General features: G+C 37.1%; 1 protein-coding gene across 3 annotated transcripts in view; it reads left to right on the forward strand.

Moving 5' to 3' along the window:
• MAPK14 (mitogen-activated protein kinase 14) overlaps positions 1 to 25,962 on the forward strand; it is a 72,856-nt gene that overhangs the window by 9,612 nt on the left and 37,282 nt on the right. For all 3 annotated transcript variants that reach the window (XM_045543597.1, XM_045543596.1, XM_045543598.1), the window contains 2 exons: positions 17,156 to 17,285; positions 23,652 to 23,710. In XM_045543597.1, coding sequence (XP_045399553.1) covers positions 17,156 to 17,285; positions 23,652 to 23,710 — 189 coding nt within the window. The remainder of the gene's footprint in view (positions 1 to 17,155; positions 17,286 to 23,651; positions 23,711 to 25,962) is intronic.

Here is a 25,962-nt window from a genome sequence, read left to right on the forward strand (position 1 = left end):
TCATTACTTTAGTATTTCCAGCACACTGTACTAGTTGTTATGTTTATGAGATTAAAGCAGCAAAAAAGCAGGAAAGCTCCTTGCTTTTGAAAATATCAGTCTAGAGGGGACATATTTATGTTTCCTCATAGATTGCTTTGGAAGTCCTTTGTAGCTTTTTCTTTTCTGCATTCGTTCAGCTTAAGTTGCCATCTCAAATCTGCCTTAATATTGCTAATCCTCTTGGAATCTTTTTAGATTCTTCTCTCTCTCTCTCTCTCTCTCTTTCTCTCTCTCTCTCTCTCTGTCAGATTTAGTGACTGCTATGGTTTGAATGTATCCCATGTGTTGGAACCTTAATCTCTAATTCAACAGTGCTGGGAAATGGGGGCTAATAAGAATTGATTAGATCATGAGGCTCTGCCCTCTTGGGAGGATTAATGTCCTTGTCAAGGGAGTGAGTGAGTTATCATGAGAGTAGCTTTGTTATAATAGTGAGTTCAGTTCCCTCTTGCTCTCACCCTCTCTCACCCTCTTGCCTTTCACCACTGGATGATGTAGCAAGAAGGTCCTTACCAGATGCCAGCACCTTGATAATGGACTTCCCAGCTTCCAGGACTGTGAGAAATAATTTTCTTTTTCTTTATTAATTACCCAGTCTGTGGTATTCTGTGATAGCAATACAAAATGGACCAAAACAGTGACAGACTGGCCACTCTTTACATCTAGGGCAATTTTTTTTGGAAGGATATATATTGGAAATCTGTGTCAGATAAGCCTTCCTGTCTGATGATTCAGATCTAGAAAGTGATGACTTCAGCATGTGCCCCACAAGAAGTCAAAACTTCTTCTTTTGATCAGCCAAGGGCTCAGGGAGGCTATTTTAAGAGAAAAAAGGGACTATGATGTTAAGGGTCCTCTAGATCCGTAACCCGTTCCTATACTTCCACTTGGGTAATGCCTCTGCTGTGACGGTCTTCTCACCTTCAATTATGTGCCCCTAATCATGCCCTTGCTCTTTACTGTGACACTCAGCTTGAGGTGTCTGGCTTATGCAAGTGTATATTGAACTCACCTTTCTTGTATTTCCGCATCTCTGTGGTAGGTCTAACTTGATTCCCAGAAACAACTGCTTTATTCTTAATATCTCTAATAGCTATTTCCTTTTTTCTCCCCTGTCAAATCCTTCATCTAGAGCTTTAACTGGCTTGAACCTTCTTGAACTTAGGCTTTTGAATAAATAGTTTATGGTTATGTTTTTTTTTTCTAGGCTACCAAATGCTGGTGACAATCTTAGTTCTTAGTTATCTTTCTCATTCAGTATTATAAAATATGACTCCCTCATGATCATAGTATTAAGTTGAAGTGGAATATTGATGGTGGCATCTTATATTGATATACTTCTTATATAATTCTCTCATTTGACATTATAAGATTGGCTTGCCTCATTTTCTTATTGTTAGTTTAGTACTCTAAGTACCGTATGCTTTGGGTGATCTGCTTTGAAATGAGCAATCTCAATATTGTATTGATGCTAGAGCAAAAGGAAAAAATATTAGCAAATTGAGAGAACAGGCAGTAAGTACTGTGAGCATCTATCTAGCTGTGTTACCTTCCCAAATATAGGAAAGGTTGAGCGTCCCTCATTCAAAATGTTTGAGACCAGAAGCGTTTCAGATTTTGGATTTTGAAATATTCATATTATACTTACCAGTTAAGCATCCTTTATTCGAAAATTTGAAATCTGAAATGCTTCAGTGAGCATTTCCTTTGAGTGTCATGTTGTCATTCAAAAAGTTTTGGATTTTGGAACATTTCAGATTAGGGATGTTCAACCTGTATAACCTGGGGTTATTCAACCTATTGATATTTTGGATGGGATAATATTTTGTTGTGGGCGACTGACTTATGCATTGTAGTATGTTTAGTAGCATCCCCATCTCCTACTAACTGGATACTAATAGCAATTCCCAGTTGTGACAACCAAAAATGTCTCTAGACATTGCCACATATCCTATGAGCTGGGGAGGGGGATCACTCTTAGTTGAGAACCACTTATATAGCCCTATGTATTTGGATTGATTGGCTCTGAGTAAAAACTGTATAGGATAACTTGAACCTTCTACCTGCAAAAAGATAGAAATGCTATATTTTCTGCTTTATACATTGCGGCCTCTGTAAACATGATTTTCATTATTTCTTGGAGAGTGACAGCAATCCTAATGGTCAAGGTCTGAGCGATAACCTGGGAGATTAATGGATGGGAGAACTTGCACAACATGTTTGTGAAAGGCCAAGTATACCACTGGCACAATTGAGAAACAACTAATGATAGTAAGGGAGACCTGATTTTCATCAATAGTTGATTTTTGCCATTGTCATAGCCCAACTTAGGGCACTGAAGGTTTCTGGAAATGAAAATTGTTTTAGGATATAGTATATAGTCCAAATTGGTAGGTAGCATTTTCCCCAGTGTCTCTTGTGGTATTCTGTTCTGTGTCCTTTGTCTCCTACCTTCTTTGGGTATTTAGCCTTTTTAAACTACCAGAAATACAATGCTGTTTAGGAAATCACAAAGAGCTGCAAATAAACTAAGGAGCAAGAAGTAGTATATTGCAAATTCATTTTTTCTACATTTTTTTTTTTTTTTTTTTTTTTGAGACAGAGTCTCGCTCTGTTGCCCAGGCTAGAGTGAGTGCCGTGGCGTCAGCCTAGCTCACAGCAACCTCAAACTCCTGGGCTCAAGCAATCCTACTGCCTCAGCCTCCCGGGTAGCTGGGACTACAGGCATGAGCCACCATGCCCGGCTAATTTTTTCTATATATATATTTTAGTTGGCCAGATAATTTATTTCTATTTTTAGTAGAGACAGGGTCTTGCTCTTGCTCAGGATGGTCTTGAACTCCTGAGCTCAAGCAATCCACCCGCCTCGGCCTCCCAGAGTGCTAGGATTACAGGCGTGAGCCACCACGCCCGGCCCATTTTTTCTACATTTTTAAAGGTTCTTGCATCTGGGAAGGCTTTTCTTAGTTTTTAAAGTAGACTGAATTTTTGAAGAATCTTGTGGATCCCAGGTACAATAACTCAGGAAGATCAGCCTTATTTGATTCAGAATGTGTCATTTAGATACATTATGTATGCTATTCTAATACCTTATAAGATATAAAATTTCCTGAATTATCTGTGGTACTATGTTAATAACTTTGAGGTTGTGAGGCAATGATTTTAGTGTCACCATATGCAAATTTTAATATTTAATGTGCTTTATATTTTTTTCAGCTCATGAATCACTGAGTATGTGCTCTTTTTTTTTTTTATAAACACCTCCTTAAAGAACTTTGCTGTTCAGATTTTTCCTTGTGTTTCTCTAATTCTCTTATTTCATCCTTTGGTCAGTTTTTTCTTCCTTTTTCTGCTCCATGATCTGTTCTTAAATTCTCTTTTCTCTTTCTGGGCATATTCTTTTTGAATTCATTATCTGATACAGTCTCAACAGTGGCCTTGTTCATATACTGTACTTTCAAATTTGTACTTTCAAACCTAATCCCAGGAATAGTTACCCTTTGGATTACAAATCTATTGAAATGTAATGTTTCCAGGGTTTCCTTGATTAGTTTCCTATACATTTCTTGAGGATACTCTTAGAGATGTAGCGCTAACTTCCCTTGGAATTGATTCATATTAAACACTTGTATGGTTCATCCTTAGATACATGGAGTTGGTATCATCATTAGTACTGAGAATGACAGTGATCATGAAAATTGCAATCAGGGAATGAGCCTAAAGATTTCTATAACTCTAGGTATTAAAGCAAAATGATTTTGAAAGTTTGAAATATATCTGTATATATATTGATGCTTATGTTTTAGATTTACTTTCGTGAAAGAAATTTGTTAGTGATCCATTAGACAGTGTTAAGTGCCCACCAATGTGTAAAAAAAGACATAAAATATTAGTGAACAGTATTAATAAGAAGGTGTTGATGTGTATAGTGTTGTAGGTTACAGTGGTTAGTATGGTTTCATGGAGGAGGAAGGATTTTAAGATTATTTAGAGGGATGAGTAGTATTTGGAGAGGAGAAAGGGAAAGATTTTTGGATAACAGGAAAAAACATAAACTAAGAGAATAGATATAAAAATGACTGGCCTAATAAGAGGAACATCTCAGATAGGGTGAACCCAATTGTGATTGTCATTCAGGTTGTGCTTCAGAATCACTTGTGGAACTTTTAAACAGACAGATACTTAGGCCCTACCCCTGGAAATTAAGAATGAGATCTGGAGTGTGACTCAGGCAACTGCATTTCTAAAAAGTTTACAAGAGGTTCTGCACTACAAGTTGTTCTGATTTGCAGAACCACTTTAGTCAGTAGAGAGCTGTTAGAGTTTCTTGAGTTGTGAAGTGGCAAGAAGTATTTTAAAATTGGTCTGGCTAGAGTGTACAAAATGGATAGGAGGAAGCAAATGTGTTGCTTTGTAAAAGTCTTTGGTAATTTGTTTATGTGTGCCTCTGTTCATTCTGGCTCCTCAGGTAGATTTCTCAGTTCCTCAAGGTCAGGAACTATCTATTTTTTGTTATATGTTTATTATTCTTGCATTATGTGCTAGTCACTGGGCTAGATTCTGAGAATAAAAACATAAATGTTAACTATAGCTTCTGCTCTCCCTCACAGTCAAAATTGGGAAACAAATACATAAAGGAATAATTGTTTTCAGTTGCATGTCTAAAGTACTGGCTACATTATGTTACTGATTGGTAGTGGTTCTTAGGTCCTATTAATTGGTGAATAAATGTGCATTTTAACCTATAGAAACTGTATTTTAGTTATCCACAGATTGACAACAAATGATCATGGATTTGGACCCTCAATATTTTTTTAAATGATCTGTCCTCTTTTACTATTATTTTAGAGAGATGCTCAACCTCAAATTTGAAAGTAAGAGTTCTAAAAATATATTTGAGGATTTACTATGTGACAAGCCCCCATGCTGGAAGTTGCAGGTATAGCATTGACCATGGAGTTATTTTGTAATAGTACTGTGTGATCATTTTGACTTGGAATATTGAAAGCTACCTGCCTTTTATAGTTTATAAGGTGCTTTCACATGATTACCTTGTTTGAGCCTCAAAAGAACATTGTAATATAGGCAGGGCTGGTGACACCCTCATTTTATTGATTTGGAAACAGGCTCATAGAAGCTTTGCCAAGATCACCTGCTAGAAAGTGCCAAAATCAAAACTAGAACTGAAATCTTTTGAATACTGGTCTATTCTTCTCCATGCCACACTGCATATGTTTATGCTTAATAGAATTTGTTGAGATCAGGTCACCAAAATGCAGAAAACAGAGACTGTTCGCTGGGATGCAAGGGGGTAATTGCCCTCTGTTGAGAACTGCTGCTTTAGGGGAAGCCAGCTGTCATGTTGGAAAGATACTGAAGTAGTCCACATGCGGAAAACAGGCCTTTTGCCAACAGCCACGTGAGTAAGCCATCTTGGGAATGGAGCCTCCAGCATCGGTCAAGCCTTCAGATGACTGTTGCTGTGGCCAACATCTGGACTGCAACCTCGTGGGAGACTATGAGCCAGAACCACTGAGCTAAACTGCTCCTGAATTCTTGACCCACAAAAACTGTAAGATGATAAATCTTGGTTAAGCCATCAAATTTTGGGGTAATTTGTTATCCAGCATAGGTAACTTAGCATTACCATGAAAATGTATGTATAATACATTAAGATGGAGTTACAGGCTGACAAAATAGCAAATCTTGTGAAGACCTGTTATGTACATACATAGTCATGTTCACAGCATGTATTTGAAGAGTGCTTTTCTGGATATGAAGCCTATAAACACTAGTACTATAAAAGCCTTTTAATTGTAGCAGCAAGGCAAAGTTGATTGATGGTAATACTAAGTAGTCACGATGTAAGATATGATTAGTCTATTTAATATTTCAGATTTGCTTGAAAGGAGTTAAAAATTATTTTGAAGTGGTAACTTCAAAAATGTTTGTTGCTGGGCATTGTGGCTCGTGCCTGTAGTCCCAGCTACTCAGGAGGCTGAGGCAGGAGGATTGCTTGAGGCCAGGATTGCTTGAGGCCAGCCTGGGCAACATAGTGAGACCCTCATTTCTAAAAAATATACATATATTTTTTAATTAGCTGGGTGTGGTGATACGTGCCTGTAGTCCCATCTATTGTGGAGGCTGAGGTGGGAGGATTGCTTGAGCCCAGGAGTTTGAGACCAGTCTGGGATATATATGAAACCTCATCTCAAAAAAAGGGCAAAAAAACCCCAAAAAACATTTGTTATTAAAATTTTCAAACACACAAAAGTAGAAAAGGTGTACCCATGGTGGCAACATTCTAATGAGGCTTTGGAAAATAATTCCTTTTAAAAGAGAAATACACATGTGATATTTTTGCAATCAATATAGGATAGCCATTGCTCTTGATGCAGAAATGTATCACTTCACATGGAAATCCAAAGAAATATGTTAACTAACATGGACAGAGAGTTCATGCAGTTAAAAAAAATAAGAAATATATTAACTGACACTACTGTAGCTTTTAAAGCTTTAATGAAGAAATATCATATAAAATCATTCTCCTTTCCAATGAAACTTGCAGCAAATAAAAATTAATTGCATTTTACATTTTGATTAAAATGGCTTTAGATTTTTAGATTGCAAATCTAGGTGAATTTCCACATTGTTCGAATATCAGTTTTCATGAGCCTTAGTAAAAATTGAAGCAGTTATGAAAAACAGTTTTGCTTCAGTAGCTTAGAAGCTTTTGCAGCAGAAATTGGACCAGATCAGGAATGGCAAGTATCATTCCCTGAGTCCCAGTCCTATGACTAATGTCCCTAATAAATCTTATCACAAGTATTTTTTCCTATTTGAATGATATTTTCCTGAAAATACTTAATTTGCATAAATGTTCTTGAATTATAAGTTCTGCAAAAATAAGTATTGATTGTATTTTCCATTCTATGCTACTTATTTATGGATAAGATTTGTCTTATGTCATTTAGGTTTTAAGCCTCTTTGAGGGGAAGTTTTGGAAACTGACAGACTAGAGATTGGTCATATTGTATGTACTTGTAACAATTGTATTAATAACATCTTATGTTCTTCCCATAGAGTGAAAAATTTATAGTAAGAAACAAAGTTCCATTAAGAAATATTACTTGAGCTCAGGAGTTGGAGACCAGTCTGAGCAAGAATGAGACCCCATCTCTACTAAAAATAGAAAAAATTGGCTGGGCATGGTGGCGCATGCCTGTAGTCCCAGCTACTTGGGAGGCTGAGGCAGGAGGATTGCTTGAGCCCAGGAGTTTGAGGTTGCTGTGAGCTAGGCTGACGCCACGGCACTCTAGCTGGGGCAGCAGAACAAGACTCTTGTCTCAAAAAAAAAAATAAGTCGTTGGTCGGCGCGGTGGCTCATGCTGTAATCCTAGCCCTCTGGGAGGCCGAGGCGGGTGGATCGCTCGAGGTCAGGAGTTCGAGACCAGCCTGAGCGAGACCCCCCGTCTCTGCTAAAAATAGAAATAAAAATTATCTGGACAACTAAAAATATATATAGAAAAAATTAGCCGGGCATGGTGGTGCATGCCTGTAGTCCCAGCTATTCGGGAGGCTGAGGCAGGAGGATCACTTAAACCCAGGAGTTTGAGGTTGCTGTGAGCTAGGCTGACGCCACGGCACTCTAGCCTGGGCAACAAAGTGAGACTCTGTCTCAAAAAAAAAAAAGGTCATTGATTAGGACATTTTTACCATATTATTTAATGTCTCCTTCATGAACATACACAGAAGGAACTTTTCCCTGGTTTTATTACAGGAATAATTATTCCTCTCTTCAGTTCTCCTGAATACCTGGTTTGTTTTTATGATATGGCTCCTGTGACTCATGTCCTAACTGGTTGTATTCTCTTTGTTGATGGCTTTAGTGGACTTAAAGCCAAATTTGAGGCCCACCTGTAATGGGTATGTAGAAAGGACCTCATGATCTATGCTAATGTCACATGTAGAGACTTTATTATTTATTTTCCCTTAATTAGTAATATTACTGTTTTTTAAGGTTACATATATACAATTCCAGTCTGCTTTAAATCCACTGTGGAATAGGGTATACATAAATAAATTTAGAAGTTAAAAAATTATATTAGGATATATTAAGAATCCAGTAAGCCAGTTTTTTTGATGGTGCAGAGGGAGGCAGGTGTGAATGTGTAACAGAACACTCAACTTTATTTGATGATTATTATTGTGTGCGAGACCCTGAATTCACAGCAGTAGATATGACAGTGACATCCTAATATTGTAATATTAATGATTGCTTTTAATGAATCATATATTTCTTCTAGTAATTTTTAAACGATATCAATGATTTTATAAAATGTGTATTAATTTTATAACTTTGAAAGACTTTAAATGTGAATTTACAATTGGGGAAAAACTTGTTAAACAATATATAATGAATTTTAGTTTGGACAACCTGCTTATCATAAAGATAATTGCATTTCATAATGATGTTCGTGAAAATGAGGTTTTACTTAATTAGCTCTAGTTTTTAAAATGTGATTGGTTGGGCATGATGGCTCACACCTGTAATCCCAGCACTCTGAGAGGCCAAGGTGGGAGGATCACTTGAGCCCAGGAGTTTGAGGCTGCAGTGAGCTATGATCATGCCACTGCACTCCAGCTTGAGTGACAGAGCAAGACCTGCAGGACCTTGCCTCAAAAAATAAATAAGTAAGTGATGATGAAGACTCTTCCCAACTGGTAATACTGGATAAGTGAATCATTATAATAAAGACAAAACCAGTAGCCATTCCTAGTGTTTTCCTCATCCATGGCACCAGTGTGGCATCCTGGGAGAAGAGTGAGCATTGAAATTAGACAGATATGGGTTTGAATCCCAACTGCATACTAGTTATATGACCTTGAGTGTGTTGTTAATTTTCTGACCTTTGGTTTCTTTTTGGGGGAAGTAAATATAGCTACCTCATGGAAAAATTGTAAGGATTAAATTAAATAACAGATATATGATATAATCAGGTATTCAGTAAATTTGAATTTCTTCTCTCTGAGCATTCTATTGGTTTTATCAAGTGATTTATGTTTTTTTTAAAATACATTTTTTAAAAATTTAAAATATTTCTGCTTTTGATAATTATAATTTGCAATGTAGGACATAATGTAATTTCCCTTCTCTCCAATTACTGCTTTGTTCAGTGGTATATGCAGGAAGCTAGGGAAGAGCATTTAAAATGCTTAAAGAGGTGAGGGCAGGGATGGATCATATATTCCTTGCTTTAGCAACTTTTGCTGTAGGGATTACTAACCAGTAAGTAGAGAGCAGTTTCTTTGAACAGTTCCTGCTTATTCTCTTATGCAAGTAAAAGAGTGTTTTGAAAATGAGAGTATGTGTCTTTTGAAGTAAAAATTAGTCTCTTTTGAGGAAATCATGCAGTTATGGAAGAAGCAGTGTGCATGAAGATATCCGTTTGTAATGGTATTTATATTATGTGTGTGTGAATGAATGGAATAGCCATAATATCCATCAATAAGAGAATGATTGAATAGATTATGGTACATATAGGTAATGAAATTATTATAAGTGACGGAATTGAAAATTGTTTAGTAAAGTGGAAAATGCTTATGATTTAGAGAGGAGGATACAAATTTATATACTATACTCAATAGCCATGTGTCATTTCAAAAAAATATGTTAATAGCAGTTAAATTTAGAGTACCTCTTTTTGTTTTGTTTTAGAATGACAGAACATCACAGATGACTTATGCTTCTAACTTTACTAATGGCCTTATTAAAGGATGTAAGCTCATATTTTTAAAAAAACAAAGGACACAAATAACTATATATAAAAGGCAAAAATGTTAAAAGTCTGATGTATATTAGGCAATACATGTATGAGTATACATTTGAATCACTATTTCTGAAATGTACTCTTTTTACCATCAATAATAAAATGTACATATAAGTATGTGGAGATTCTTGTTAATGAATGCAATATATGGGACATGAGATTGTACCATTATTTATTTCAAACACTCCCTATTGGATGTTCAGGTAGTTTCTGGTTTTGTTCTTGTGAACAGGCTGCAATGAACATTTATGTATTTTGAACCCAACTTATACAAAATAGATATAAATTTTAAACCCAATTTCTATATTTTTGAACCTAACTTTTTACATGTTGTTATATGATTTTATTGGGCATTCCTTGCTTCATGTATATTTTATCGTCCCAATTAGATGGTGAGTTCTGTGACATCAGGTACTATGTTTAATATTTCTTTTGTATCCACAAAGAATCACATGAAGGTGTTACTTCAGGAAATACTTACGAAGTTATATTTTGGTATTTGTGAGAAACCTGTATGACATCATTGATTCTTTCAGTGTTTTAGATTCACAGGGAATAGTAGAACTTTAGGGAGTGACAACTTACGTTTAATAAAGTTATATATGTAGAGTCAAAGTTCTTTCTTATTAAGTCCTTTTCATTGATACTATCCTGGGTTCAGTATAAGATCGCAGGGAAAATCTTTTTCCCTCTGAAGTGCAATTAATTGTAGTAGGAAGCATTTTAGAAAAGAAGCAGAGTTCATACAGTTAGAATATTTTTAAAATGGACTGAACTGTTAGTGAAGTTGAACTTGTTTATCCATTATGGTGTAGTGGTTAAAAATTCATGTTTAAAACATATTACCTGGATATGAACCTCAGCTCTGCCATTTTCTGTCTATACCCTGGGCACATTACTTAACCTCTTTGTGCCTCAGTTTGCTTGTCTGTAAAATGGGAATTATAATAATGTCTTCTCGTAAGCTGGTTGTGATAATTAAAGGTGTTCATATATGTAAAGATTTAAAACAGTGCCTGTGGGAGGCTGAGGCAGAAGGATCGCTTGATCCCTGCAGTCAGAGGTTGCAGTGAGCTATGATTACACCACTCCACTCTAGCCTGGGTGACAGAGCGAGACCCTGTCTCAACGCAAAACAAAACAAAAAACAGTGCTAGCAATAAGTACTCAATAAATATTAATTTTTAACATTAATATCACTTTCATGTTGGATGCTATGGAATTTATAAAATTTGAGAGCCAAGTGATGTAGTTGAATTTTTCTTTCATATTTTGAGATAGCCACATTATAAAATACTCTGTTATGCTTTTGTTAAGCATTTATTGAGAATGTATTATGTGCCATGCATTATGCAAAGTCCTATGTAATATAGTGTTGAATAAAACACACTTTCTTCCTTCAAGATGCTTAGGATAAGTGGGAAAGGCAGACATTATTAATGTTGGATATTTGAGCTTTACCATGGACCAGGCTCTTTGCTAAACCCACTATAAAAGTTATTACATTTAATACTAACAAATACCCTGCAGATTAGATATAAACATAATCCTCATTACATATATGAGGCTGAAAGTACTTAATTAATTTCCTTGAGATTATATAGCTATTAAGTGAAAAACTGGAATTAAAATCCAGGTAGTCTAATTCCAAAGCCCCAGTCCTTATTTAATCATTCTGCTGAATGGTAAATAAATATGATAGTAAATTGTGATTGTTGGAGTCTCTAGGATACTGATTAATCCTAGCCTGCTTTTTGCTGAATAGATTCAGGAGTCAAATAGAGATTTAAAAAAATATGTACTTTATTACTAGTAAGGCTGGCATGGAGAATAGCTTGGTTGAGTAAGTCAAATGGGCTTCTTATTTCGTCCCTAGTGAATTGAACTTACACATTCAGACATAGGCAGATCAGTTAGAAAACTGCTGGCATTCCTTGCTGCCTGGCAGGTTTACCATGGAGGAGAAGAGACAGTGCTCAGCCTGCAGATGGCAGGCAGACTCTGACGTGGAGAGTTGAAGAAGCTGGGTCACACAGGAGCAATGGCAATATTTCCAGTCTCACCAGAGCTAGTTTAAAATAGAGTATAAATTTACTTGCTGCTTCTGAGAAGGAAGAAGTTACTAATTTATGGGTTTGTAGGAGTAAGGGGAGTAGAAGAGAAGAGAACCTACTTTTCTTTATGTGGGATGAGGAAGGAGTCAATGAAGGTGTTGTGACAAAAAGTAACTGCTTGGGACCTCTTAGATACATCTCTAAGGAGGAGACTATTTAAGCTAATACTTGAAGGATAAGGATTTAGCAATGGGGTGAAATGGGTTGAAGAAGAGAATCCTAGGAACCAGAAACAGCCTGTCTGAGTAGTTAAAGGAACTGAAAGGAGCAGTATGTTGAGAGCGTGGTGGCTGAGAGAAGGAAGGAGCACAGGGGCAGGTTGAAGTGATCAGTGGTGGTCAGATCACCTGGGCCTTGTAGGCCATGATAAGAAATTTTCATTTTATTCTATATACCAAGGAAATTTTTTGAAGGACTTTAAGCAGGGGAGTAGTGTGACCTAATTTTTATTTTTATTTTTTTGTCTAATTTGTATTTTTAAAAGACTGTTTTGGATGTTTGTGGAGAGTATATCAGAAGGGGGCAAAATAGGAGGCAGGGGAGACCAGTATAAGAATGTAGGCTGATGATGAGGGAGGATGACATGGACTAATATGGTAGCAGTGAAATGAAGAGAAAAGTTGACTTTGAGATGTATTTTGGAGGTGGGAACCACAAGACTGGCTGACAGATTTGGTTAGGGCCCAGAAGACTGAAGGAAATGGAGAAATCCAGGATGAAAATCAAGTGTCTGGCTTGAGCAACTGTCCATTTATTGAGATAACAGAGACAGGGAGAGGATAGTTCTGGGTGTGGTGAACTTGCTGAGTTTAAGGTGCTTGTGTGTCTTTCATATGGTGATGTCAGATAGGACTCAGTGAGAGACATAGATTTGGGAGTTTTCAATATATGGATGGCATTTAATTTAATGTCATAGGTATAGATGAGATTATTTAGAAAGAGAATTTTTTTTTTTTTTTTTTTGAGACAGAGTCTCACTCTGTTGCCCGGGCTAGAGTGAGTACCGTGGCGTCAGCCTAGCTCACAGCAACCTCAAACTCCTGGGCTCAAGCGATCCTCCTGCCTCAGCCTCCTGAGTAGCTGGGACTACAGGCATGCGCCACCATGCCCGGCTAATTTTTGCTATATATATTTTTTAGTTGTCCAGATAATTTCTTTCTATTTTTAGTAGAGACGGGGTCTCGCTCTCGTTCAGGCTGGTCTCGAACTCCTGACCTTGAGCGATCCACCCGCCTCGGCCTCCCAGAGGGCTGGGATTACAAGCGTGAGCCACCGTGCCCGGCCTAGAAGGAGAATTTGGGAGAGAGAAGGAGGCCCAGTGCCATGCACTGAAGATCTCCAACATTCAGAGCTTGAGTAGAGGAAGCACATGCAATGGAGACAGAGACGGGGCTGCCAGAGAGGTCTTAGAAAACCAATAAAAGTGTTGATACAGACTCCAGGATGGAGAGGGTTTAGAGAAAGGGGAATTAACCATGTCAATTACTAAGTGGCTGTGGATTTGGTAATAGCAGTCATTCATGACCTTGAGAAGAACAATTTCAGTGGAATGGATTGAGGAGAGAATGGGACTTGTGTAGATCTGTGCTTCTCAAACCTATAGAGAAGTATATAAATCACCTGGAGATCTTGTCAAAATGGCCCAAGGTCCTGCATTTCTAATGACCTCCCAGGTAATGCCATTGCTGCTCGTCCAGGGAGCACACTTTGAGTAGCAAAGGTACAGATTAGTGGTTCTGAAACTTTAGTGGGTGTTGGAATTACTTGAAGGGCTTGATATAATACAGATCACAGGACCCACCTCAGAGTTTCTGATTCAGTAGCTCTGGGGTGGTACCTGAGAATTTGCATTTCTTATAAACTCCCTGGTGATACTGATGCTGCTGATCTGGGAACTACACTTTGGGAACCCCTGGTGTAAATGATAATTTGGAGAACTTTAACTGTGATAGAACACAAGAACATCAAGGGAAGTCTTCTGTTTGTTTGTTGAAGATGGGAAATAACTAGAGCATATTTATACTGGGAAGAATGATCCAGTAGATAGGAAGAAACTGATGATCCAAGAGAGAAGGGGAATGAAGAAGTGAAATTCTTGAGAAGATGAGAGGGCAGCTCCAAAGCATATACTGAGGTCTTGGATTTTGATAAGGAAGGGGCATGTGTCTTTAGTTACAGCAAGAAGGAAGGTGGAGAAGATGGGTCCAAGTGCAGATGGATTTATAGATTTGGTGGTAGGCAGATGGAGCTCCCCTTTGATGGTTTATGTTTTCTCAGTGAAGGCAAGGGCAACTCTTGAGACAGGAGGATGAGTTGGAGATTTCAGAGATAACATGCAAAACGATCATTTTGGAGTAGGAAAATGAACTTACCAGAAAAAAGTGGCAGCATTGAGAGCCAGTTTGAGGGTAAGGTCAGAAATTAAAAGTGAAACCAATCTGTCTGATTTTGCATTCATTTTTCTTCAACAAGTTAGGTCCATGGATTCATACATGGAGAATTAAATGGTCAAGATCAACCAAGGTTAGTCTTTATCCAGCTGAGTACATCAGAGACAGAGGGTGCAAGGGAGTGATTATAGTCATGGAACATGAAGGGAAATCAAGACCAGAGAGGGCTGAGGGATAGACACAAGCAATGATGATGAGGTCAACACATCAACTTGTCACGGTCCAAGTAAACTAGAAGTAAACTAGGTTTGTGATGGAAAGTGAGTGCTGGCATTCAAAATTATTTAGGTGGGGCAGTTTTTGGTGGGGATAAAGGTCTAGGGTGTGACTGTGAAGGTAGCTGGATATGGTGGAGTTTCCAGAGAAGTCGGGAAATGAGGATGTTGGATATGCCCTTCAGCTGGACGTTGAAGTTGCCAAAAACGATGACAGAAGTTGGGAGTGGAGTCAGATAGGAACTAACTTTTCAGTGATTGATGAAAAATTCCACGTCAGTGGATGACAGCAGCAGAGAGGGAGAGAGAGTTTATCAGGGTTGTGAGCAGGGGCTTTTATAGAACAGATGGAAAGTATGGTCTTGAAGTGGTAATGGTTGGCAAGGATTCCTACCCGACCTACTGGCAGTGAGGTACCTGGGCTATGAGAGAGAGGTGCCTTCTAATGGCAGGGCTGTGAGAGAAGCAGTGTCTTCTAGGTGTGACCTAGTTTCCCAGAGATGGAGGGAAGGTTTGGAAAGGAGGTTGAAAATTTATAGGAGTTTATAAAAAATTGGGAGTTGAGAGTGAGGGCATAGCGTAAGGGTTTGGGAAAAGAGGGGAACTGGAGTAGGTACAGAGCCGTAAAAGAGGCTTTGCTGAGGGAAAGAGAGTTTGGTAATAAGAGATGACCAGAAAGCCTTAGTTGTTCATTAGAGACTGAGATAAACAGGAGGATGAGACGTGATGGAATTTGCCTCAGACAGTTTCTAAAAATAAATAAAACACACATCAAATTTTTTGTGGTAGATGTCCTACATCGGGGATCCCCAGCCTTTTTGGCACCAGGGACCGGCTTCGTGGAAGACAGTTTTTCCATGGATGGGGAGGTGGGGTGGGGGTGGGGTGGAAGATGGTTTTGGGCTGATTCAAGCACATTACATTTATTGTGTACTTTTTTCCTATTGTTATTACATTGGAATATATAATGAAATAATTCTACAACTCCCCGTAATGTAGAATCAGTGGGAGCTCTGAGCTTGTTTTCCCACAACTAGATGGTCCCATCTGGGGGTGATGGGAGACAGTGACTGATCTGACAGGAGGCGGAGTTTATGTAGTGATGCGAGCCATGGGGAGCCATGGGAAGCAGCTGTAAATAGAGATGAAGCTCACCTGCTGTGCAGCTCTGTCCCTAACCCTAGTCCTACATGATCTAGCCGCTGCCTGCGTCTCTGACCTCATCCCTTTCTCCTCTCCCTTTGCTCCCTGTGCCTTACTCACATAGGCCAGCTTACTTTCTCTCACTCACTCCAGCATGCCATACTTCTCCTTCTTCTGCTGCTTTTTCCTTTGTTTGTTTGCACTTATTGTTCTGAGAGATAGCAGAGCCAGGCAGTTAATAGCACAAGCTCTGGATCGAGACTCTCTGCTTTGCCACATTTAGCTCTGTGACCATGGGCAAGTTTATTAACCTCTCTCTGCTTCAATTTCTTTGTGTGTAAATGGGGGAATGATAATAGTACTTATTTCATAGGGATGTTGTAGGATTAAAATAGCTAAATTAAGAAAAATTAATGTAAAGGGCTTAGAACTGTTCCTTGTATGTGGTAAAGACTCAATGAATGTTAATATTAACCATTATTATTTCTTCTGCCTGAAACATTTGCCCCTGTATCTTTACATAGTTAAGACTTTCACCATTCAGTTCTCTACTCAAATATATGTCCTCAAGACATCCTAGCTAAAGTAGCACAACTCTATTAGCTTTCTGTCACTCTTCATTCCATTACTCTGTTTTATTTAATCATAGCGTTCATTCATCAGAATTAGAAATAATTTTATTATTTTACTCTTCCCCTCTCCCCCCCTTTCCCTGAGGGTAGGGATTTGTTGACTTTTTTCCTACTGCATCTCAGCGTCTAGAAACTGCCACATACTTTGTAGATGCTCAAGAAATATTTGAACCAACTCACTGTCCTGAGAATATGGTGGTTTCCAAGGCCTCTGCTCTGTTCAGGCAGCATGTGGTGGTAAGGTGATAGTGAGTCTACTCTAGCCAGGGCAAACAGACTCCAACTCTATGTTTATCAATCTATTGGCTCATCTAGATCAGGCAGCTGCCTGTTTTTGTAAATTTTCTTAGAACTCGGCCACACTGATTTTTAAACTTTTTATCTGGTTGCTCTCCTGCTACAACCACAGAGTTGAGTAGTTCTGACAGAGAGCTTAGGGCTTGCAAAATCTGAAATATTACTATCTGGCTCTTTACAGAAGAAATTTGCCAACTTCTGATTTAGAAAAGTCTAGGAGGAAACACCAAAAGTAGTAACAGAGGCTTTATTTAGATAGTGGGATTATAAGTCATTTGGTTTTTATCTTTATACCTTTTTTGTATTTTGTTATAGACCCACTTATTAGTCATTTGGAAATGAACTAGCCTTCTAAATACTCAAAAATGGTATTTGAAGCACTTTATTTTTATTTTTTTTAAAATTTATTTTTCTTTTTTTTTTTCCTTTTAGTGCTGCTTTTGACACAAAAACTGGGTTACGTGTGGCAGTGAAGAAGCTATCCAGACCATTTCAGTCCATCATTCATGCCAAAAGAACCTACAGAGAACTGCGGTTACTTAAACATATGAAACATGAAAATGTAAGTTATTTATGCAAGGAAGAATACATTTTGTTTTTGAATAAACTGGAAAAAAAGTGTTTTAATTAATTACTATAAATGGAAATACATTGGAGTTTGTCAAACTTTGGTCCTTGCTTCTTGTACTGGGTACATCTTGGAATAAAATGGTACATCTTCCTGAAGTTCTAGTTTTACTCAAAGATTTTTAGAAGGGAAACATTCTTTAAAATTTTAAAATAAAAAAGAGTATTTTATGCAGTATAATACAAAATTCATAAGAATTCTCAAGAGAAAATATTAAAGTAGTAAAAAGAAATTTTGTATTCTTTGCCTAATTTGCCTGTGTTACAAGTTATTTCAGTGGAAAAATTTGGGGAAGAGTGCCTTAGGCTCATTGAAAATCCTATCAAAGATGGCTATTATTTTATGTTTACTTTAATAATAATTTTTCTTTTTAACCTTCTTGAAGAGACAGCTTTTCCAGATTCAGGTATTTTATTAAAATATTTATTAAACATATCAGAGGCATTGTTTAAGTTAAATATAACTTTTTCTTTCTTTGAGACCCCACCTGTACATCAGTGGATACACATATACATGCAGGCTTTCATTCCTAGCTCTGCATAATATCAAGATGACCTGGCAGCTAACTGATATGTCCATTAATTTGGTAATTTAAGAGCAATGCTATTCTGCAAAGGACTACTTACAAATCCTAATATGGTAAATAAATGATATAATTGGAATATTAATTCAAAGTAAAAAAACAATTGACTAAAAACACTGATCTTTCTGAATTTCAAAATGAAGTTAAGAAGAATTTCTGTGACTGCTGTATGAAAGGTACTGTGCAATTTGTAGCATTATAGAAACAGTGGCCTTAGAGATTTTTGAGTCCCTTGGTCCTACTGATTGTTACTGTGTAGAAGAAAATTCAAAATCTGTGTACTAATTACTTGACTATTCAAAGTTGTTCTTTTTTTTTTTTTTTGGAAACAGAGTCTCGCTCTTTTGCCCTGGCTAGAGTGCCGTGGCGTCAGCCTAGCTCACAGCAACCTCAAACTCCTGGGCTCAAGCGATCCTCCTGCCTCAGCCTCCCGAGTAGCTGGGACTACAGGCATGCGCCACCATGCCCAGCTAATTTTTTCTATATATTTTTAGTTGTCCAGATAATGTCTTTCAATTTTTTTTTTTTTTTAAATAAAGACGGGGTCTTGCTCTTGCTCAGGCTGGTTTCGAACTCCTGACCTCAAGCAATCTGCCTCAGCCTCCCAGAGTGCTAGGATTACAGGCGTGAGCCACCGCGCCCGGCCCACCCTTGTTCCTTTTTAATAATTGAACGTTTTTCCTCCATAGTAAGAAAAGAAATCACAGATTCGTGTTTATTAGTGTAATTAGTTTAGTGCAAGTTTCTTCTAGTTTGAGAACATTAAAACTTAAATTTGTAATTGGATAATGGATATTATAATCGTAGCTACACCTTTTTATTTGTGTTTTATTTTGATTGCATACTGCTGAGAAAGTCCGTTTTCTACAGATAATTTCTATTCCCAAGTGTAATTTTACGTGAGCAGCTATGTGTAAACCTAATTTTTTGGTTTTTTTTTCTTTTGAGACGGGATCTCACTAGATGGAACTCCTGGGCTCAAGCAATCCTCCTGCCTCAGCCTACGGAGTAGCTGGGATTACGGGTGTGAGCCACCTTGGCCGGCCAAACTGAGTTTTAGAAAAGTGCAGTGCAGAGCTGCAGCCTTCCTAATCAGTGACATGTTGACAAGAAGTTGAGAGTTGAGTTATGTGGAAAGAGCGGGCAGGAGAAACTTCATTCCTAGGTCTGCGTAAAATCAAGGTGGCCTGGCAATTATTATAAATGATGTGTTTGCACTTGATTTTTAACACATCTGAATGCGTATGCTGTTTTTCATTAATAGATGTGACAGGCATTGTCACTGCTTTTTAAATATAAAGAATATTTTCAAAACGGAATGCAAGCCAAACATTTATGGAACCCCAAAGCACCTACACTGTATTGTTTTGTTTCTCTTCATTAACAATTTAAGCAAATATATTCATCAAAATTATTTTGAGTCACCTGAATCCATGCTTTGGCTTTTCTAAACAACCATGTTTAGTTTTCTGTGCTTTAAGTTCCTGTAATGAGATATTTTGAGATGTCTTATATGGTATTGGGCTGGTTACATTTGGGCCATTCTGTGCTTGTAGAGCTGAGCAGGATGCAGAATGATGAATACAGTTGTTTCAATTTAGGAAAGGCTATAGGACTGTTTTAAAAGAAGGATAATGGTATTAGGAAAAAATAGTATTTTAATTTACATAAACAGTTTTTTAAATAGCTTGCTTACTAGCAGTCCATCTTTTCTTATATTATTATTAGATGTTTTGGTGCTAACGGTAGAGGGTCACCTAGATATTAATGATTTATTTGAACAAAAGAAGGCACATGGCTGAAATCTCTGTTGGCAAATGTTTGAAGAGGGAATGAGAAGGGGCCAAAAGGCTTGACTCGATGTAGAAAAATCCATACATTTCATCCTATTCTATGAACATTTGTTAGGTGCTTACAATGTAAAAGTAGTTTTACGCAATAAAGAACCAAGACTTCCAGTAAGTTTAATTGCCGATTTTCAGAGGAATTCCTCTATTTTATTGTCCTCTTGCTCTTCTTTTTTAAAAAATGATTTTTTGGGGGTCACCATCCAATGTTTAGCTAGCTGCCAGGGCTCCAAAGGCAGCAACAACATTAACTTAAAACTCTTGATGAAAATTTTAAAATGTTGGTAACAGAATTTTTAGGTGCCAGACTGCACATATGCTCTTTTACGCAAAAATGCCTCTGATGCACAATCAGTAGTTCATCTTGTTATTTCTTCTATTAATGATAATGAATGATAGATACACATTCATTAGGTGGGTGACTGGAGCTAGGGGATGTCCTCTGTGACTGTGAGAGTTACACTGGCCCATTCCTGATCGAACTAGTGACCTTGATCTCATTAACCCTGCTCTAAGGAAAGATTGAAGGGAGGCTGCCGGCTGCATCCTTTTGCTGTCGGGTAGGCGCTGCAAAGATCCCCAACTTACAGGTCTGGAGATCTGCATATTTTGAAATTAAAAAATGATTAAGGGAATTCTTTCATAAATTTTATTTGGGAGCCTTGGATTTAACTTTACCATGACAGACCAAGTGGTTGTTTTACAGTGCTTGTGTTAAAGACATTAAATATTGTCTTTAATTGCTTACTGAGTTAAAGTGGTTTTTTTGGTGTGTGGCAATTTAATAAAAATGTATTACTGATATTTGTCAGCCTTTGGACCATTGTAGGAAAATTATTGGAGATATTTGCTGCTTATTTGTCTTATAAATGTCTTTTCTAAAAATTTGATTCTTGGGTTACTTTTAGGTGACTGAAATCATATAATGGCAGAAGGAGTAAGGAAATAGATTAAAATATGACTTAAATTAAAAGGAAATTTCCTAAGAAATGAATAGATTATGGAATATTCCTAAAATATTCCCCAGATCTATTTTAATGCTGAGAAATATTTATTTTATAGTATTTTCCTTATGATTAATATTCCATAAATGTGATTAATGGAGGTAAGGGTATTTTGTAAAAGCCCACAAAAAATTTAAAAATACTTTTATGTAACATGGGTGGTTTTAATCTCATAAAATTTTGGGTTTTGGTGTGCTTATGTTAAATACATTAAATTTTGCAAATATTTCCCTTTTTAGGAAATTAAAATTTGGTAGGGTCTTTACTAGTTTGCTTTTCTCTATTTATCTCCCAAGTTAATTTATTGTTCTTCTTGTGCCATGCTTTTTAATCATTTGAATAATTTAGTTTAGCTTTATGTCTCAAATTCTGCTATTGGAAGTAGCTGCTTCAAATGTTATAGTTTGCTTATGTGCATTGTAATTTATAATTCTTTATAAAACTCTACTGGCTATGGTCACACTTCTTTTGGTGATCCACAGTGGGTTAGTCCTTCGTGTTAGACGTCTTCAGGTACATTATCTGTTCAATCTTCCCCACAGTACTTTGAAAATAAGCAATGATATCCCTGTGTTTTTCATACAAGGAAAATGGAGCTCAGAGAAGATACCAAATTTATTTGCCAAATATAATTTATATACCAAACATTAATTGAACTCCTGCTGTATGCCAGGCACCATTCCAAGTGCTGGTGTTATTGGAGTAAAGAAGATAAAAGCTCACGGATCGAAGAAATCACAAACTGATAGTGGGGTTCAAACTTACAGTTGTTTGATTCTAAAATGTCTGTTGTGTTTTCAAATTGAAATTGGAGCTTTTATTTGAAAATGCTTTTGACTTGTTTTGCTTTTCTTGTCTTTGAGGTAACTCTTGCATGTGTAAATCACATTTCTAATAATTTAATTTTGATATCAAGATGATTTTCACAATGAAAAGTGAAATAATGTAAAACAGGGTAACTTGTTTTAGACTTTTCTTGTTATATTGAGGTGATGGGGCACTTCAGATAACAAGAATGATTGGTTAGAAAATATTGGAACAGGGAAATAAAATTGGCTTCTAGATCTCAGCTACCTTAAGTAGAAGTGGGCATAGGGGAGAGTGAATGAAAGACCAGAGATCTTAAGCTGGAAGTGTACCAAACTGAAGGGAAACAATTATGGTTTAGATGGAGGAGGAAAAAGAAAATGGATTTGATTTAAATTTAAAGCACTATTCATTGGGCCCCATTATGAGGTCACAGATACACTATTGGCGTGATTGTCGGTTAGTCTCACCTCTATGCAGGACAGTTTGACAATACTAAGATCCTTAAATATATTGGTGTCCTTTGATACTATAATTCTATTTCTTGGAATTTATTTTTTGGAAGAAAACATGAGATGTGCAAAATATATATATATGTGTGTGTGTGTGTGTGTGTATGTGTATATCTTACTGTATTCCTTAAATGTCTAAAGATAGGCAATTAGTTAAATTATGGTATACACAAATGATAGATATGATATATACAGATATTACTGAAAAAAATAGCTAAAGACAGGGTAATAGTCGTTATATGTTAAGTGAAACGTCAGGATGTAAAACTGTATGCACAGTATAACCCCAATTTAATTTATGTGCATCAGAAGAATCAAAGGAAATATAACTCAAAACGTTAATGATAGTTATAATAATGGGTGGTATAATTATGGGTAGCTTTCGTTTTCTTCTATATGGTTGTCTGGGTAAGGATCTGAAGGCTGACTGTCTCTTCCCTTTGGAACAATTTGCATGGACCTGAAAAGCTATTCTTGAATTCCATCCCACACCTCCCAGCTTTCTTTTCAAATTCAGGCTGTATAATTGAAGTTGCTTTTAAAAGTCTGATATTTGGATAAGCGGAGTCATATCCTAATTAGGAGATCTCTTTTTCATGATAATGTTTTGAGAGTTAATATATCTTACTTTTAGAGCTGTGTGTTTAACTTGTTTAGAGCAGCATGTTAGTGAGGCCATAGTCATGGGCTCAGTTTCCATGAAGGTCATCTAGCTTTTGCTTGTTTCATATCCAGATACCCTTAAATCGGGCTAGCCATATTATAAATGAATTATAATATTTCTTATTTGCCTTTTTAATGTGTAACTTTGTAGAAATGTATGGTCTAGATTTTAAGGGGAACTGGGCAGAAGGTGGGGCAAGGAGGGTGCTATATGTGGATAAACTGGTATCAATTCATGATCAGAAAAGCTGCTCAAAGACCATAGATTACTGAGTATTAAGGGGCTCTTTGCTTTATCCTTGTGTAAAGATAGGCTTTTTTTAATTTTATTTTTAAATCATCTAGTTTAAATACCTTATAATGACTAAGAAAATTATCTTAACGACTTTTAAGAGAATAATATAAAGAATGTACTGTGAGAATATTTGGAGGCTTTAAAAACCATCAGTTTTGAAAGCTGTGCAGTAATATGGAAGTTTTTCCTGGAATACATTTTAAAAGCAAAATACTATGTAGAAGTGTGACTTTTGTTTTTTCCTTTTTGTTAATTCATTAGACCATTAGTGCACACATATGAATTAGGCAGAAACTCTAAATCTTTTTGCCTTCTGGTTAACTATTGGCTTTATATGACCAAATTCTAAAGAGATAAAGAATTTTAATAGTAAAGCAGGTTATTATGAGAATTGATGTTAACAAGTAAAAAACGAAAGCATAATTTGGGTAGAAAATCAGTTGGAATTATTAAGTATTTGATGTTGTAATGTTATTATATGGAAGTAGCTGGATTTGTAATTAGTTCCTATTAAAATGATTAAGGCCTGATGGGTACTGCAGTAAGTTCAGTATTTATTTACTGTTTGATTTTTTATGTTTTCTTATAGGTGATTGGTCTGTTGGACGTTTTTACACCTGCAAGGTCTCTGGAGGAATTCAATGATGTGTGAGTAAATCTTTTGCATTTGTCTTCCTGAGCTAGAGGATGAAGATTAGCAGCCTGTTTATATTCCTGAATCATTTAGCAGCATACAGACTTCAAAAGATTCCTTATTCCTATTGTCCAACTCTTGGGGGTGGGGATGGATAAGGAAGTTGTATATTGTGGATGGTACATGTTAGTATTTCCATCATTTCAGGCACATTATACCCCATTTGAAGTCAGTGTTGAGTCCCTACAAGAGTTCCATGGGGAAGAGAGTAGAGAGAGTTTTGACTATGGTTTTCTTCTCCACCCCATGCTTCTGGGAAATGATACTAGAACTACATGCTTATCCTTGAAGTATTAGATTTTTGCACTAGGACAAGGGTAAGCCCTATATGTTGAGAAAGGCTTCTTCTCACAGCTTTGTGACCACCTCTATTGTTTTAGCCCGGGATTTTTAGGAACCAGCAGTGGGGGGCTAGGGAAAATGAAATGGGGAAGGAGAGAAAACTACTACAAGCGTTTGTTACTGAGTTGGTCTCCACTGTGGGCAACTGGACTGAAAGCTGCTGAGATCTAAGAAGCTGTACAGAATGCACCCTGGATGGGAAGCATTTATCCACTGGCTCATGATCCCACTGGGATCGTTCCCCATGGGTCACTAATGCCTTCACATGTCCAGGTTGCACATGTGTGAGTGCAAGACATATTCCAGCAGGTGTTTCTGTGCATGTATGAGCCCTCTGCTGTAGTAGCTTTTCTAATACCTAATTAACATAGCTCCCCCCCCTCCTAATTCACAGATACACTATAGCATAAAAGAGAAAGAGCACTGTAAATACAGAGTTATACATTTGGTCCTGTTGAAGTTTTGTCATTCCAAGTGGAAAGGGTTGCTATTATGAAAGACAGAATGGCTCTGTATACCGTGGGTGTTCTTCCTTAACCTCCACCTCCACTCCCCATTGTCCCCAGTGCTGTACCTAACCAGTTCCTCCCCACCCTTATCCTGGGTTTAGTTTCTGTTACCCTTATCCTGTGCTGAGGGCAAACACCATTTGCTGCTTTCTCATAGAACACTCATGGGGATATGTTTGAGTTTGTATGTTCTGCCTAAAGGAAAGGGGAGGGAAGAAATAAATGAAGAAACTTAAACAGAAAGAGACGGAGAAAGGTAGCAGAGACTTTCCCTACCATGTGAATTTAGTTGAAACATGGTATGGCTGAGAGTGGAAGTTGGGAGAGGAGATTTGGTCCAAGTACAAGAACTCCTTGGCCACATTAACCTTGATCTTGCTAATGAAAGTTTTAAGAAACAAGAAACAAGCAAAGGAAAAAAATAGGCAATAGCTAAGAACAACTGTGCTTCCTGCATTCCTACTTGGTACTAGAATGTGGAGGCTTGTAGATTACTGGATGCTACCCAGGGGCATGTGTATTGTAAGTTGTTGAGCCTTACTGTAGGCTGTGCTTGGAAAAGAGAATATTGCAGAATGATGGTTTTTGACACACAAAGCCATTTCTTCCTAAATGTAGAAGAAATGCCGAAATAACTTATTTGTGAATTACTTTGGAAAACGTTTGAGTAAAGTCTGAGCTATATCCCAAAACTTTGGGTATAATGAAGATGGATTTCTTTAACAAAAGAAATGATGATTTGCCAACTTGGGCAAATGCTGTATTTTGGCTTAATTGGGAGTTCTGGAACTGGATTACAAACCTATTTTTCCAATGTGAAAAATGCCTTAATGAAGGCTAGTGTCTGTTTAAAAGGTCAAGTGTTATTGATTGTAGTGCCTTTGGCATCTTCATTCATATGAGGACTCACCAACTACAAGTCTACCCACAGAACTAAAGTTGCATTTATTTCTTCATTCATTCATTCATTCTACAAATACAGTGGCTGTTGAGCAGGAATCTGTTCTTTCTACTTAACTCTAGCTGGTTTAATTTTTAATAAATAAGAACTGAGTTCATCTCTTGGAAGCCAATCTCAGTACTATTTGTTGACTACTTACTGAGTACAGAACACCCAGCAGAGTATTAGAACAGGCTCAGAATAATTAGAAACACTAGCCTTCTCTTTGATGAAATCACAATCTGGTTGGGGGAAACAAATCCAAGACACTTTTGTATCCAAGTTATCGATTGGTTGTATGACCTTGGATAAGTCACTTTACCACTGTAGGGCAAGTCAACTTCCTGTAAAATGATGAAAATTGAGGTAGTTGACTTCATAGAAAGTCTCAGTAAACAGAGTGATGAACCTAAGT

Source organism: Lemur catta, chromosome 2 (genome assembly GCF_020740605.2).
Source record: "Lemur catta isolate mLemCat1 chromosome 2, mLemCat1.pri, whole genome shotgun sequence".
Taxonomy (NCBI): Eukaryota; Metazoa; Chordata; class Mammalia; order Primates; family Lemuridae; genus Lemur; species Lemur catta.